General features: G+C 37.4%; 1 protein-coding gene across 1 annotated transcript in view; it reads right to left on the bottom strand.

Moving 5' to 3' along the window:
- Positions 1 to 17343, bottom strand: part of LOC124161960 (dynein axonemal heavy chain 1-like) — a 347859-nt gene that overhangs the window by 72375 nt on the left and 258141 nt on the right. The window contains exon 19 of the mRNA XM_046538240.1: positions 7155 to 7309. Within this exon, the coding sequence (XP_046394196.1) occupies positions 7155 to 7309 (155 nt within the window). The remainder of the gene's footprint in view (positions 1 to 7154; positions 7310 to 17343) is intronic.

Here is a 17343-nt window from a genome sequence, read left to right as displayed (position 1 = left end):
GGCTACCCGATCCCTGGTTGAGTGCCTTGAGGAGGTAAGGCACCTCAAGTGCAGCAATCTGTCCGTTGGATGGGATGTTAAGCCATGGTCCCCTTGGCGCTGTAAAGTTTGATATTTAATGACTGATGATGATGTTGCTAGGGAACTTATGATGGGAGGAGAGGAGAGAAAAAAGGGAAAGTTGCTCGCAGTAGTGAAGCAAAAAGAAACTGTATATTAAAGAAAATAAAGAGGATTTGGAACTAAACAAACGTCTAACGTTACAAATCCTTCCGTTAGGAGTAGCCCAATGTCTTAATAGGTAATAGCGGAGTAACCGGATTTCTATCTTGACGAGCAACGACGGCCGCACATAGAGAAATTTATTTATTGCTTAAAAAACTGTTTGAGACGACAAATTAAAAAAATAACAAATGTAAACTCTAAGTAATTCTGTGCTCAGTTAAGCCATGTTCAAAACCGCACTATTCTTTGGTGATAACAGAGTATGTATAATAAGTAGCATGTACGAAACGGGTTAAACATTTAAAAGAACTTTTGGAAAAAAACCCACAATATCAATCATTCTTAGTCAAAGCACGATCTTATTCGTTTCTCTGCTGTTACTGAAATAATTCCCCACAGAGAATTGCAAAATTTTCCCTCAAATACTACACTTGCAAGTATTTTAGCGTTAAGACGCCACAATGCACTGAGCACATCTATTTGGCTCTAGAGTTTCCCTATCAGGAGTATCGGCCGTCCGATAATTCATTAGGTGTATGTATTCGACCATCATTTTCTCCTTCTTGATATTTTTAACTCAGGCGTACCTGAAATCCCTTGTGACTTTGACAACATCATGCAATGTGCTCTCCCCTTTAATTAATAATTAAAACATTTTTTTTCATTTCAAGAGTCAAATTTCGCGGATTATGGCTGTTTTCAACTTCCTCGCAGATAGTAATCACGCTTTATTTCATGGAGTATTTCTTCGGCGTTCAAATTTTCCTTGTTGATACTTTATACGTGGGAGTATCCGGAATTTGGCTTCCGGAAAATGATGAGGGGAGCTTTCATTAGAAGTTTCCTACGTTCAAGATATTATATTTTTAAGAGCCAAAATCCGTGGACCTTGAGATTTTTCAAACCCTTTTAGTTGCCAGCATTCAATTTCCCACGCCTTGAGCATTCGTCGACATCATTAAGATCCTCTCCATTGTAAGACGATATTATCTTTCCATTAGCATTAACTTTATTCCATAAGACCATTCAATTAATTACCCTAATTCTGAACTTTTGTCTCATATGTAACTTGATCCCAACTCAGGGAATCCGTATCTAATCCCTTTCACCTTCAAATGTGGCAGAACTTCATTTCAGAGATATAGCAAGATTTGGCTCAGGTTCACACGTCAGAGGTTTTCCAGCTATTTTTCGAGGACGAGACGTGGATCTACTTGGAAATAGAATAATGTACCAGCGTGAATAATCATGTCAGATGTTTTCAGGAGCACGTATGCCTCGCGGGTGGCTTTCAATTCGATTTTGCGTTGCCACAGAGTAAAATGAATCGCCCACGTGGATCATCCAAGGTCCTTCGCTACGGCCTACGCACTCACCTTCCGCCGATCCTATCAGATCTCCCCTAACGCGGCTGGGGATAACAAATTTATATTTTTTACCGCGTCGACGCCTTGGATGTTATGGCTAACAGAGTAGGAGATTGCTGTAGAGGAAAATTACTTCTAAATAGGCGTGCGAGGCGAATTTTGTAAGCGCACTATGGATAGTATATAAGTGAAGTACGTTAGTGAAGTGCAGATAGAAGCCGCGATAAGAAAAATCATCTCCAATATCACAAAGAACTGCAAGGTCAGACAATAAAGATAATGAAATTTTTAATGAGGAATGAGCGACATGGAGTTTAATTGTTGTTCAGGCAACGCTGGGAGTTTTACCAAAGTTTTTACTTTAGATAAGCTAATATTTTAGTTGATAAAGAACGAAATATAGTCTGGCATATTAGTTGTCTCCTTAAATAACTTTCTTTTCATCTATCAAACATAGTTAACGGACTCCAAATGATGAATAATTAAATTTTCCTCAAAATTATAATAAAAGTATAATACAACTTCAAGTTCGAAAAGTATGATATTGATGCAAAAACTTTTGGTGAAATAAAAACGCATCAACGACATGAAAATTCATCAAGTTGGATTCTGCCACGGTATGAGCATGGAACTGAGTTGCGCGCAACGCGTCGAAATTTCGGCGAATGAAATTAAAATAGAATAATAAAATACAACGAATACATTGCGAAGTCAATTCTCATTAAATCATTCTCTCGGCTTACGAGGCTGTATGAGGTGCCATTACGATCATTTTACATGAGCGATGGATTGAAAATGTCATTTTAGGTGGGTTAATTTTCTACAGAGGGCTGTGAGATGCGAGGAAAACATTGCCCATCTGAGTAACACGCGAGTTATGTGGCTTCCAACATTCTCGTAATAGGGATGAATATAGAGAAAGAAATTAAATTTTACAAGTCATGTATATCTCAATATAGGGATGAAATCATAGCTTGGAAAACCGTATTTTTGTGATTTATATAATTAAATATGATATGTGGTTGTAAAGAGCGTAAAAAATCTTTCCGTAAGGCTTTGAAAATCTTTGCTATCGTTTGTAAAATACTTGGTTCCACTTGATTGTACGGCTCTATTACGAGAAAAGCAAGGCGATTTGAAGCGTAAGTTCTACAAATAGAACCTAAATATGTCCTATATCACCAACGGTTAAAGCTAGATGAAAATTGGAACGCTATTTCATCGCAGCCTTAAAAGTAAAACTATTCATAGCACTTAGAACTGCGCAGAAACGCTACATGTAAACATATTTGAGGCTCACGAAGGATAGAATTTTATGTTCAGAGCTAAGAATTATTAAGCCATTGGAATTCGTGGAAGAGCCCATTCGCTCGATCATTTCTACAGCTAGAAGGCTTCTGTAAAAAAGTGAGGATCAACCAAAAATGAAGTTGGAGCCCTACGAAAAAGAAGACTTAAAAATGGTGGAAAATTTCCACTGCCATATAAATAGCTCACGACTAAATTCAATTCAAAATATCCCGAGCGGTACGAAAAAGCGACATCAGTATCGAGCCGTAGAAATTAGATTCCTATAATATTTCAGTACGCGGAAACGCTCTTTGAAAGGCTTCTGGTCTTTCCTGATTTTTTTTGTGTAAGGTATTATTGCCATTTCTATCTTTTATCGACTCTTCAAGAAAACTGCACATATTCCTTTCACTATCAAGGTTGCTTGTGGTGTAAATATCATCAAAATTTTAATTTTTAATGGGTTTCAATTGAACTTTAATTAGGTGAATCTACGGCTTTAATACGTGTTTTCTTGGTCAAATTTTCTCAACTGGGTCAACTTGGGATATATTAATGAGATAAGAAGATTTTTAATGATTGTTATCGTATTTTGTTACTGAAAAATTGAACCTTTCTATGCTACCTAATCTAACCTTACATACTATCTGCACATAACAATATCCGATATTGCTGAGCCTTCCGCGATGAGAAACAGATAGTTTAATGGTTTCCGGGTTTCCATCGCGTTGTATTATATCTCCCGACGACAGTTTCGCCGGCAATCCCGCAAGCAGCTTCGAGTCAATATTTCTCTGAATAAGAAGCCGCGGCACGCCGGATATTTCGCACCCCTTTGCGGTGTTGCTGAATGAAACGCGGTTACCCGTGCGTGGTGGTGACTTCACCAAATACCGTCGTCGAGAACTTTAGCCAATGGATGACGAGAGATAGAGAGAGATCTTACCATAGAGTGATACCTCTGTTTGCCCACTGATTAACCATTTGTCAATAATACCCCAGGCATTAAAACACGCACAGGTACTCGTATTCATTCCATATATCATAAGTGAAGCATTTCCAAGGAAGCCGTAATTGAAAATATAATAGATATGACATCAAGCATCATGTATGATAATATACTACCAAGCTATGGCGGCGTTCATGGCAAAGAGATGCTCGAAGAGCATACGACTGGAAACCAGGAAATAGTATAAAATAAAATAAAAATGCTTTGTTCTATTCCACACTTTATTTTAAATAGTACGACCCGGGTTTCTGCATATCATGCTATCATCAGGTGGAAGATGAAGACCAAGAAAAAGTGTCTAGATGAAGAAGAATACGGGGAGGAAGAGCTGCACGGAGGTAAAAGAACTAGCTTGGGATAGGATGAAATGGAGGGCTGCAGTATTACATCTAAGGATTGCAATATTATGTATTTAGATATGATACCCGAGCTTTGTTGCTCCCAAGCCTTAAACTTAAAATAAATCTCTGAAACAAATCTATTACCTTATGAAATTTATTAGCCTGCTGACAGAGCACGCTCTGATCGTTTAAATATAATTTACCAATTGTTCAAATTTGTGACTTGTACTTTGTGCCCTATTAACTAGGTAATTCAAATTTCACCTGTAGTACTCAGGCATACTCAATGATGTAAAAAATACTGCCACGGTTATGCGTTCATTTGTTGAAGTTCAAAAGTTGGTTGCACACAAAACCTGGTGGGCATTCGAATGTAAGCGTCTGTATGAATATGGAGTCTTCAATGAATGCCATTAATAGCTTTCTGTAAACCAAGGTAAAAATAACCATGAGATAAAACACGGGGCCCATTTTTTACGTCACTATGTAGGATCATTCTGATATGGAACGATTTGCATACAATCGGATATGCGGGGAATGAATTAAAAAAATATATAACCCGTTACTTACTTCATTGAAACGTCATCATCTTACGCTAACCGACAAGCTTTAATTTTTTAGCGTTAGCGGCTTTACTTTGTGGAAACACGAAATAGGAAAAGAAAATTCACTTTATATTCTACACTAACTCTTTAATTCCAACCAAGGGTGGTGGTGGTCCTTGGTATTCGGAGAGGGCCACCGACAGCATCGGGTCATTTGCACATTTTCAATAATTTTTACTTCAATAAGTTGGTTTAATAAAATAAATAAAAATCAAAATTCAGGAACGAAAGGTGCGGCATAATCCCTCCTGAAGACTTCAAATAGGTACCTCTTCGGTGGAAAGATAAGCATAGGAAAAATGATGATTATTGTATATGCATAGTTGAAAAACTGATACATCGTTATCCATCGTATGAATGAATCGTGATAAAAATAAAAAATTGGCACGCTACTGCTCCACTTTGTGAGTAATTTGCAAATGAATATTATTATTGATGCCAAACAAAGTAAGTTACGTAAAAATGATGCTACAGTCACCTCAAATCGCCAGAAAAAAGGTTAACTTGAATACATAAGGATTGAATTATTCACCATCAGAGTACCCCATTTTTTCAATGTACCACGTTATAAATCATGAGGTATCGTAATTGTAGTGCAAATGCTAGGAAAATAAAATTATTTCATGCAATTTATTACAATAAATATATTTTAGTGCCCTTTCTGAGGCCATTTTAACGTGTCCATAATCTAGGAACGACTAACCATATATGTGAGAGTTATTGATTGGAGAATATGTTTTTTACCTTTAATTCACATGAAAAATCTAACTCGAGCTGAACGTACGATCCAATTTTATGACAACGAAAAAAATCAATGATGAAGTTATAAAGAGGAAAAGTAAAAAAATTGTTACAGAGTTTTTAATTGAAAAATCCAATTTCAGTTTTTTATCATCGCGTCAAGAGGGAAGTCGCCTCTGATTAATTCTTTTGAAATGGATTTTTCCATGAATTTAGGAATTAAGTAACGAAAGAGAATTGGGCATGAGTGAAGAGATAAAAGAGAAAATATAATTTATGCCATAGAGAGGGATGGATTTAGAGTATAGGGTTTCTGAACATTCCGACTACATATAATTTCCCACGCTTGGCAAAACAGTCAACTTTTTCGCATCAAATATAGGTATTTTTATGTGCAGCATTATATATGGTAAAGGCAATGGATAACCAGCGTCATATGCACCGTACAAGGAAGGAAGGGCAGAAAGAAGCCTATTGTTGGCGCTACCCTGCTCTTAGCGAGATTTTAAATCGAAAATTTGTGAGGTTAAATGCGATTTATAAGCAAGTTATGAATTCTATGCCACAGCAAAAGCGATTCCAATCCCATATAATAGCCAAATAAGAATCTCACGGTGTTCTCTTTCCGATCGGAATAAGAATGCAGGGTTCTTACACGCAAAATTCGTTTATAAATTTATTAGGCTTCGAAATATCAACACCATAAAGAAAAAAAACAGACCGATGCTTAACTGAACATTTGCATCATAATGGAAAAATATAATTATCTGAAGAAACAGCAGGATCAATTGCAATTAATTCCACGAAACAGCGTACAGAGCACACAACTTACAAATTAAATACATTTAAAATTTATATGACACTTTAAATTTAAAGACTTAAAAAAATTTGGCCACGAACATTAAACGTTCGAATATAAACACCTTCGCGGTTAGATACGAGAATAAAATCCTGACGAAAATATGATCATTTTTAAATGCAGCCGATGCAGAAGATACGATGATATTTCTTAAACTGTACTTTAGAGATAAAATTTAACTCATTGTCAGTGTTCCTAGACGGAAATATAACAAACGCTTGAAAGTTCTCATAAATAAGAAAGAGGGTAAAATTATGTACAACTATGCGCTTTCAACGACTGCATGTAAAATTGGTACCAGGATTAATTCGGACCGCCAAGAAAGTCATCAACATTATTCAGGGGCTTGGGGTAACAAATGAGCTAATCTGCTTCGTAGCTGTCTCCTTAAGATAGAGCTAATGTCCAATACGACTTTATAATTACATCAAGACGATGATGGCGATATCGGAAATATCGCCATCATCGTTTAGATTAAAATAATATTTACGAAAATATGCTCACGAATCATTTCTTCTTCCGTACAAGACTTCAAAAAAGTTTAAACCATGAACAGCGTTAGATCGGACACTTACACCATGTGTAGCAGCATGATTACGATGCCTGAGATATAACCCATTGAATTACATTATGATTCAAAATAATACACCCCCGAATCATTAATTTCTGTCATGCAATCTCCTCTAGAGGATTACGTTAGCATTAAGATAATCTTACCTTAATCGGCTGTACATCTTTGATAATACAAATGGCTTCCATGACAAGGCCAACTCCAGCGGGGGGTCTCTTTAATGCTCTTACTTCCGTAATGTCATTCTTATTCAGAGATTTCAAGCTTGATTCCGCAGCTTCAAGGAGCGGTAGGGCTTCATCTGAAAGCACATGAGAACAAAGAAGTTCATTATTATTTCTCAAGTAGAGTCAAGGAAATAAAATTCCTCACTGTCGCACGCGAGATTGGAGATAAAAGAGAGACTCCGTTCAATTTTTTGCAACCCTCTGCAGGACGGTTTTGAAGGAAATACATAAAATATTTAATCTAAGAACATGATGCTCTTCTTTGCGAGTAAAGTTACTAACTTGAGATCTACTGAATTATTTTACCTTCAAATATTTTCCTACAGTTCAGTAATTGTACTAGAGGATTAAAAATAGAGGATGCAAAGACTTTAATGAATACCGAAACACCGAGAGCCATGAGATAAAGAGCACGTATGAAGTAAAATAGGTCTATGAGTTCATACAGGAGGGAAAAATCTAAACTGATTTCACCGTCGGGCACTTCAAACTCCATGAATATTTACTAATAGTACCCACCTCATATCATAAAAATAATGGCCAACAACTAGATGAAACAATAGACGACTTCAAGGCGATTACTAAAATAGTGCGCGAAGTTAGGATTCAAGGCATATCTTTAAGCCGGTAAGAAAATCTAGAATAAGTGAAAATAAAGAATTTTAGTGCTTTCTCACAAATAAAAGTTCTCTACAGCACATGTAAGTACTTACTTTTGAATATAATAAAAATGCCATGGCAATACGCATGGTATTTTGAATCATTTTACATATTGAAGACCAGCATAGAGGTTTCACTAAGAGAAACAAAAGAGACAGAGAAAAAAGATAAACGCCACACATTTAATTAACACGGAAAAGAAGTAAACAATAGTTAAGACGTGAGTAATTATCTACATAATAGTAAAAGAAAATCAATATTGATACAAGCGCGATGACATACATAGATACTCTTCAAATGAATGAGGATCGAAGCAAATCCCTTGATTCATTTGAACATATCGTGATTTGAAATATCCCAATGACAGGAAATGATTGCTTTTTTGCCATCCACCCGGGTGAATCGTCCAAAGTCCGTTGCTGAGGCCTACGCAGTTCTATCATAATCCGCTTATCCTATCAGATCTCCAGAGAGGCAAAGATAACAAATTTATATTTTTTACCCGGGAGACGCCTGGGATGTTATGGCTAACAGAGCAGCAGATTGCCGTAGAGGAATATTACCTCCACATACGTTGAAAAGACGAATTTTGCAAGCGCACTATGGTCATTAATTAAGTGAAGTATGTTAGAGAGGTGCAACAAGAAGCTACGAGAAGAAAAAAAATGGTGTCCGATATCACAAAGAAATGCTAGAACATACACCAAAGATAATGAGATTTTTGTTGAGAAATGTGTGAAATGAACGACGTGAAATTTAGTCATTGTTCAGGCAACTTTGCGGGTTACAGTTCATAATCTGGGTAAATATTATCTTTTATTCAATATAGAGCGAATTGTCGTCCAGCATATTCCACTTTGTTGTGGTCTTAAATAATTTTTCCTCTTATTTCAAGCATAGTAAACGGACCCTGAAATATAAAAAATAAAGCGCATATTATCTTAAAATACAATAAAAATGGAAAAAAATTTCAAGTTAGATTAATTATAATATTTCCTAATGAAATTTTGGTGAAATAAAAACTGATAAGCATTATAAAAAGTCATTAAGTTGAGTAAAGCCACGGAATGAGCGCGGAATTAATTAACGAAGTTTTTCGAAGAAAAAAATATAAAACATGTAATACGAGAACACAAGGCTATTTTTGGCTAGTAGGTTAACAGATTTAAGATCAATTGAAGAATTTTGTCTTAAAATATTTTCCCACTCTTTTGCGTAATTAGCGACAAATGGAGGATATACATGCATTATGGCTCTAAAAAAGCAGGAAAAACACCGAGTAGCAGGAAGTTGGTGAGCAAATAACGAAGAAAGGGCTTTGTAATGGTATTTTATAACACAATTTATTTTGATTAGGTTCACACGCTTACTTTAAATGACAAGAAGGAAAAAAAATCGTAATTTTTCGCTACTATTTCATAAATATTCTGACGAGGCCTAACATTTTATTCCAAGCATTCAAACACAAAACATTTCCTGACAAATCGTCAATTTCATAAAATGGGATAGAGATCAGAAATGTTTCCTTAAACGCTTCACAAATATTTATGGACGATGCAGGTAGACTTTTTACTATAGAATTAATAAGAGGCTTAAAAAGGTCAATTTACCCACAGTGTAAGAGGTTTACTCTAATGTGGGAGTGTGTAAATCTATGGACCAACAATTCAAGAGGAAAACGGCATAAAACAGATGAAAAAAGGAATCAAAAATATACCACACGTGCAAATGGATTGCCACGAGAAATCCATCAGGACGACGTATCAAGCCATAGGCCGTGAGAATTTCGCAATAACCTGCATACTATTACACTACCGAGAATTCTTAGCTACGGAGGCAATTATACAGTCAGTCAAGATACTATATGCCGTATCCTATCCCCCATTAAAGGTGTCAGGGTATGAGAATTGAGGACCATGATTGTATCAGGGACGTCGAATCTCCGCTAACGTCTAACTGCCACCGCTAGAATCAAGAGTCGGTTACGATGGAAGGTAGCGGACGCGGGGATGATGGTTTGGTCCATAAAGCAAACGCCATGGATAGTAAAATACTCTCATAAGAATTAGATTAACGCTTAAAATCAGGAACAATTAGTGTTTTTAATTAAATTTACCATTTCTTCTTGCCCTTGTTTTTCAATGCCCGTTCCAACTATTTCCGATTATTCACAATGCATTCACATATCAGGCGCTAATCGAAGTCAGAAAACTTGATATGCCCAGTCATACTTAATTCTTCTTCAGTCTTCTCTGAACTTTCACTCACAATTGAAATCTATATAATGTTATCCATCTAAAATATTTTTTAACTAGAATTGTGTCATATAATTCTAAATAGCAAGTTTTGCAATGATAATTGATGCTACTTGCACTTTTCAACTGTCGAATTCTTGGGCTATTTTATTTAAAATAATATAAAATATAGCGCAGCCTTTTTTGGTGAAAACTTATCCTCCGAAAATCATCCTTTTTGTAAACTTCTGGGAAACTATCTGTATATATTATACCTGCATATACTTACATTCTTAGGCATGAATTATATTTTTATTGTAACTAAGATTGCCCACTAAAAGAGCCGTCCCTCCCAATAAAGTATACGCTTCTATACCTTTGCCATTTCTTCGCCTTCGCCAACAGCGTTGCCAAGACACATTCATTAATAGGAGTTGAATTTAATCCCTAATATCTTGCAGAATAATTTTTTACTTTTTACAAGTGCCCACAATACGAATCCCGTTCTGCAATGCCGTCCAAATACACTTTAAGTACGTAAAGGAAACCGCGTACACATTTTAAATATAAGGTCATCTTCGTTTTTCCTCTACCTCTTTTGCTGCCGTTCTTTCTGTAGTAATTTTTCCCTAAGTCAATTAATTTCCTCCCTTTTGTCCTCCCTTGGCCACGAAAAAATTCTCATCCTATTCCGCCAACTTTACTGCCGAACTCAACGTAGCAAATAATTGCACTTCGCGTCCCCAAAATTGACTGCTCCCAACGGAGAGACGGATTTTTAACGACTCAAATTATTTTCCAAATACGACCTTCATTACTTCATTTTCTCAAGGTCATCTTTAGTGATATTAATTTCGTGGCTGTTCATACTTATAGATAAGCGATAAACCCCAACCACGGTAGTAAAAATTGAGAAAATAATTTGATGAACACTTCACCCGAGAGAAATAAGTGTTTTCTAATGGCCGCCCTTAATTTTTCCTATTATTTACAATTCAAAACATGGTGAACTATTCTCTTATCAGGCGCTAATCGATGCTAGGAGCCAGAAAACTCGACCGGTGCAGTTTCATAATCTTAACTTGTATTCGTAATCGTCATTTAATATTCATCTTATATACTTGAGCCCTAATGAAGCTGGTTTCTTTCTCTTTCAGCAAGTACTTCCTTTGAGAGGTTTGTTTTTTTCCTTTAAGAGCCAATTGTACAGGTTCAGATTGATAGTTAAATGGAGATTCAATTCGAAAATATTCGCATATTTTTGTGCAAGGTTATGTGCTTTCAAAGTTTCCAGGTAAAGGCTATCTTTATAGCGGAATTTTTGAGAAATTCTTTATCTCTCTTTACCGCAACTTTTGTGAAAAATTATTGTTTCCGAGATAAAAAAATAGTTATTATATCGTGTTGAAAGTCAAACTTTTAGATTCGCTAGATTTTCTTGTCTTCCTCCTTTATCTCTTGGAGGATAGGATGTACTTAGCTGCCGTCTTTCTGGGGAGGATATAATGCATTGGTCTGCTAGCAGGAAGTGAAGGAAACGCTACAGTGGAGTGAAAAATTGTACGGTCCGGAAACCGTGAATCTGAGGAAAGATAATGGTAACTGAATGCAGATATTTAAGGCTCTGAGGTGAAGGACGATGGAGATGGTGTGATGGCCACAAAGAATAATGGGTGAATAAGTGACCGCCATTATCTGTGCTTACAAGGAAATCCAGGAAAGGGAAAGTGGGAAAAAGAGTGGGGGAAACACTTTAAATGTTGGACTGAAGCAAAAAAGATATTATGAAAAACTGGGTGATAATAACAACGAAGCAGTACAGAAACTTTTGAAATTTAAGGACACTGGTAGGGAAAAAGTCAAGAAACCGGAAGGTGCATGATAAAATGAAAAAGAAATTTTTGACGAACGCAAAGGTGTTCCGACACAGTCAGAGAGCATTATATGTTAGAAAATGTTAGCCTCTGACAAAACTTAGATCACGCACCTGCAGGATTTGGGAGTTACCTGTACTGCGGGGATACTGAATAAGAGCGGGAAACAGAATTAAAAATGACAGAGAATTAACGCTACATAAACGAACGTCATCTAGGTTGAATGCCGAGTTTTTGTCTGAAGGGCTTCAATTCGAGAGAAGCCTATGGACACTCGCTCGCTAAAATCATTGTCTTATGGTTCTCTAATGGTACGAACATTGCGGTAAAAAGTAAGTAATGCAATGAACGCAGTCACTCCTCTGCCCTAAAAACGCTGTCAACCGCTATGTCGGGAGTGAGCACTATCCTCACAAATGGAAACAACAATCGGATCAAACAATTGAGAGGAAAAAAGCGCATCGATGGCGCCAGAGTTAGGCGTTCCCAGGGACAATTTCTATTCCCCTATTTTTCATTCGACCCATTCTAAATGAATATTTAACATAACATATTAGAGCGTGGGATGGACACTTAATAATAAGATCTACAACAAAAAGAGCCAAAAAAAGGTAAAAGATCCATGAGAATTAAAAATTTTCTTGCTCCATACATACGTAATGTACGGTTAGCAACGCAAAAGCACGCACTGGCGCGTGTCTCTGTATTATTACGCATGATTCGCAGGTACATAGCCAGAAATTTACAGCCCAAGGTTGTTACCGCAACGGCCGTATTTGTTATGGCTTGGTCTCCGTAAGCGTTTTTTTCAAAATCCCCTCTAACGGCAGTAGTTAATAATATCAGATTTTGAGAACATTTTGGAATTTAAAACCTGATATCAGTCTTTAACTTTTAATAATGGTGAGGAAGTCAGAAGATAAGTGCCCCTAGTCTAATTATCTCTTAAGGAAATGCACGGCGGGTAGTAGCCGCAAGGAAAAATATTTTGGAAAGAGGGGGGAGAATGAAGACCCCCAAACGACGAGCCACACGCCACAGAAATATGGCGTATCAAATTCCACTGGAACGAATTTGTATTTATTTGTGTTGGCCTCTTTTACAGCAAATTTATTTTGTCTTCGTAATGAAATTTCAGAGGTGGCTCAGTGCCTTCCAGCTTCCTGTTATTAACTGCGATTTCTGGGTCTTGAAATAAGGAGTGAGGTAGCACAACAACGATGCTGAACTACTTCTTTAATCTCTTAACTAATAAATGGGAAAATTGTATACCTAAATACCCATCACACAGAACGAAGAAAAAAGCCAGCGATTAATATTGATTCTGTGCATCAACTAAAATGAACCCGCTAATTACTGTAGATATGACTATTCTCTAGATATGATAATTATTCTATATATCTCCGAATACTATTAATAGTAAACTAGCAAGTATCTGATATAACCATTACATAATTAATAAAACCAAGTTTATATATGAATGATATGTGAAATCAGACGAAATATTTACCCAAGCATCCAAGTGAGAGCCCATATCAACGCATAGACTACATGCATATTGAATGATTAACCTCATTGCTATAGCGATATTGCCTGTCAGCTACTCACCTTATATCACACTAGTGGCTATTTTAGTAAACAATACTCGGATATTTAAAGCTAAATAAAATTCCTACACAATGCAGCCTGCTTCGCATTAGTCATTTCAACCTAAATATCTTTTGCCTTTTGATTTACCCGTAATTCCTCTGCTTACTCAAATAACAGCAAGGAAACGCTTCTCTGATTTCCGTGATTGTTCATAAAAATTTTAGTTGGTTTTGGATGGGTTCGATTTGGTGCCAGAATCGGTCCCAATTAGTGAGCATCCCATTGGCTAGCGGCGTATTCGAAGCGGAGGGGTAAAAGCGTGAAACGGCGTGGCTAAATCGTATAAGAAAATGCTCCAAAAAGCCGTAACGTGTTACACTCGTCCATTTTGCACCGACCCGGGTTCTACCGCATTGTTTTGCGGGGATTGAGCAAGTTACCGCAAGGACCAACCACAGCCTCTCAACCGGCAAGCCTTGACAAACACTCAAACACACAAAGGCATCGTTTGGGAGCCCAGGGTGGGCCCATTGAGGATACAGTCATAAGGGCTGGGACCAAGTAACACAACTATGGAAGACTTATGCGCCCGGTCACCTCAGGAGGGGGGTGGAGAGGAAGCAAAGGGAATGGAGGCGCGCGCGCCGCCGCGATTCGAGCCCGACTGCGACTCCAGGTTAGGGATAAGACTGGAAGGGCGTCGGATGGAAGAATCTCAGCGCCGTTGTAAGGGCAACGGGAGCTGCCATCAGCGCAACCGAGCTTTGCTACTCCTACAGAATTGGAAGAATATTGTGTAATTAAGAACATTCCATCCTTTTCAACACACGTAAAAACACAAGCTAAAATTGCCGGGCGAATAAGCTCTGAGGAGCAGGTCAAGATGTAAATTGAGACAAGAGACTGCGCTGTGAAGGTCCTACCAACTTCCTGTTATTAACCGCGATTAAAGACTCTCTCATCCAAACATTCTTAGGTATGCATTATTTTTCATTAAATTTTCTATAGAATTATGGGAATCACGTTTTACGAGCTAAGTAATAACTCAGAGCGTATGACAATAAAAAAATATGATTTCGAGTGCTTTTATAAACTCGGTATTTTCTACGGTTCATCATGTAAAGAAAAACATGAAATAGGAACAAAACATTTACAAACACGATGCCAATGCCACCTTGAGCGAGCGGGGCAGCGCCCATTGGACAGCTACGTATCCCTCATCAACATTCTCTGCAATCACATCAAAATGACGGGTCAGCATGTTGTATTCTTACGACAAAATTTATCGCCTTCAAACACGATGCATGGAAAAAGAAAATGTACCTTTGAATCCGAGAAAACTCACGCTTTATGTATGAAGGTATGATTCTGGAAATGTATAAGCTCAAAACTTCCAAGGCTTCTTCGAGACTTCCTTGAACTTATAACCAATATCGAGCCGCGTTTATAGGTTCTTCGTGACGCTAAAACTTTTGAAGTTATCCAGTTTATTCTTCCCGAGACGCAGTCACACGAGAAGCGCATATTCTTTTCAAAATGTTTTCACATATGGATTATGTCACCATCATGATTTTGATTCTTTAAGGTGTTCATGCCACAGATGTTTTTTATGTTCACTTACTGAAAATTTATGTAACTCTGCGAGAACACGGGCATGCCGTCCAAGAAAGCATAAATGGATCAAGGAAAAAGTTTTAATTAAACCCTTTGCCACTTGCTGGCAATTTATGGGGAAAAAATATTTTCTGAAAAATACTTAAAAACTAGAAATTTTCACAAGAATCTGTAATATCATTCTTAAAAAACTTTCCAATAATCCTTGTACTTCAAAGTACTCCTATTATTCTACAGTTTCTTCAGACATAGATCTCAGACGCTGAATGGCCAATAAATTTTTACAACGAGATTGCGCAATTCAGTTTTAAGGCCTCCTTATTGATTTATTCTCTGACTTTCTTCATAAAACATTGACATTTGCAAAAGACAGCGCACAACCTCGTGACAATGCTTTTCTCATTCTCGCTTCTTCATATCTGGACCGAGATACGAACATAGCTAAGTGGCATTCACGCTAATGGTGGATAAAGCATTGAATTCTAATCATCGCTGTTTCCTTATTGTAAGTCCAGATTTGCAATGATGGTTTGTTCTGTGCCATTATCTCCAATGTTGAGAAGACTTAGGTTCAATATACCCTCTCTTGTACCCTTAGTCACTTAGTTTTTCCGAATCCATTGCCCATTTCATGAGCTCTTTTTCCATCGATTATATTCTCCTTCAGGTGATTCTGATTAATCGTTGAGGGATTATTAGACCTTCCTCATTGATGGGATGGAAGAAAAGAAGACTTTTGTCACCAGAATTATGGCCCTAAATAGGGTAGTTTCCTTCATCAAAGAAAACGAAAGGCATTGATTGCGATTCATTACCCAACATTAGTGCATTCATAATATACAAATTATTTGGTTTTAGAAATACCGGTTTAGACGAATGGCTATGGTCAATTTTATCCTCATTTGAAAAAGGCCAGATTGGCGCCCATGCGATGCCACGATGCCCACGTGACGTCACAGGGACCTAGTTTCTATACGAGTAGATAGGAGTTTTACATCGTCTGAGATTACCAATGCATGCATGAGGCACAGAGCTTAGGGAAACATGTCTTAATAATCACCTATTAAAACTGGCTAAGGTCGGAAAGTTTTCTTCGTTTGACAAGGTATTAATAATCAATATTTAAGCCAAGCGCTACCAGCTAGCAGGGTACTCAGCTACCTGTTAGCATCCTGCGTCGTATCAGCGCTCAGAGCCTCGCCCCAAGGTCACCTCAGTTGCGGCAGCGGGAACCAGAACGACGTCACACGGAGTTTTCCCATCATTCATACTTAGCCATCGCGTTTTCGCGCTCTTGAAAATTTTCACTTTTCATTTAATCGCGAAAAATAGATATCGTCATTTAAAAATCTAAAAGCGTGAAATACGTACTCCAGGAGTAATAATCTTTCGATTTAGGCAATAAAAAATAATAGGAAACCACCCTATTGTTACTTTTCTCCGCTCTCTTCTGTAAGGGAATAGGGTCGTTCATTCAGACCCGATATCGCGGCTCATTTAAATAATTCGGTAGATGAAGATAAGTGACGACGAAAACAATAGGCTTTCTCCTGCAGCCATTAGGCCACAGCTTAAAAATGAAAAAATGCGACAGTTGCCGCCCAATTTTTATGTGTCGGTGACGTCATTGGAATTCTTGCTCCTTACCTCATTCGGAGAGACCCGATCCTTGACGGAAATAATCGCTCACTAGAGTGTAAATTACAACGAACCACAAGAGACGAAAGCGCAGAGCCAAAGACGAGCGGAGATGTGGTGAGCCGCTGGGCAAGAGTCAGTGAAGGCATCAACTTATCTGCGAAAGGTTTAAGAATGTCGATTTTTCGCCGCTAATGGCTCGATATGTGGGTGACGGATCGAAAAACGGAAAAATGAGGGCCTTATAATTTTTAAATCTCTATCAAAATCAACAATAGTAAACAACTTGGTGACCCGTGCGAAAATGTCGCACTTTCACGCTATGAGGGAATAAATCTAAGGAAACTGTGTAATTGAGTTTTAAGTTAAGAAGGTCTATCATAAAGTACTTTATTTGTACTTGTTATATATTCTTAAAACAATTTCATAATTAACTCTCACTCTTATATATAAAAATTTTATACCATTCACCTTTGTATGTGCCTCTCGTACTATTTT

This window comes from Ischnura elegans, chromosome 7 (assembly GCF_921293095.1).
Source record: "Ischnura elegans chromosome 7, ioIscEleg1.1, whole genome shotgun sequence".
In the NCBI taxonomy this organism is placed as follows: domain Eukaryota; kingdom Metazoa; phylum Arthropoda; class Insecta; order Odonata; family Coenagrionidae; genus Ischnura; species Ischnura elegans.
The sequence above is the reverse complement of the archived record's forward strand: the minus strand, read 5'-3'. Positions and strand labels throughout refer to the sequence as shown.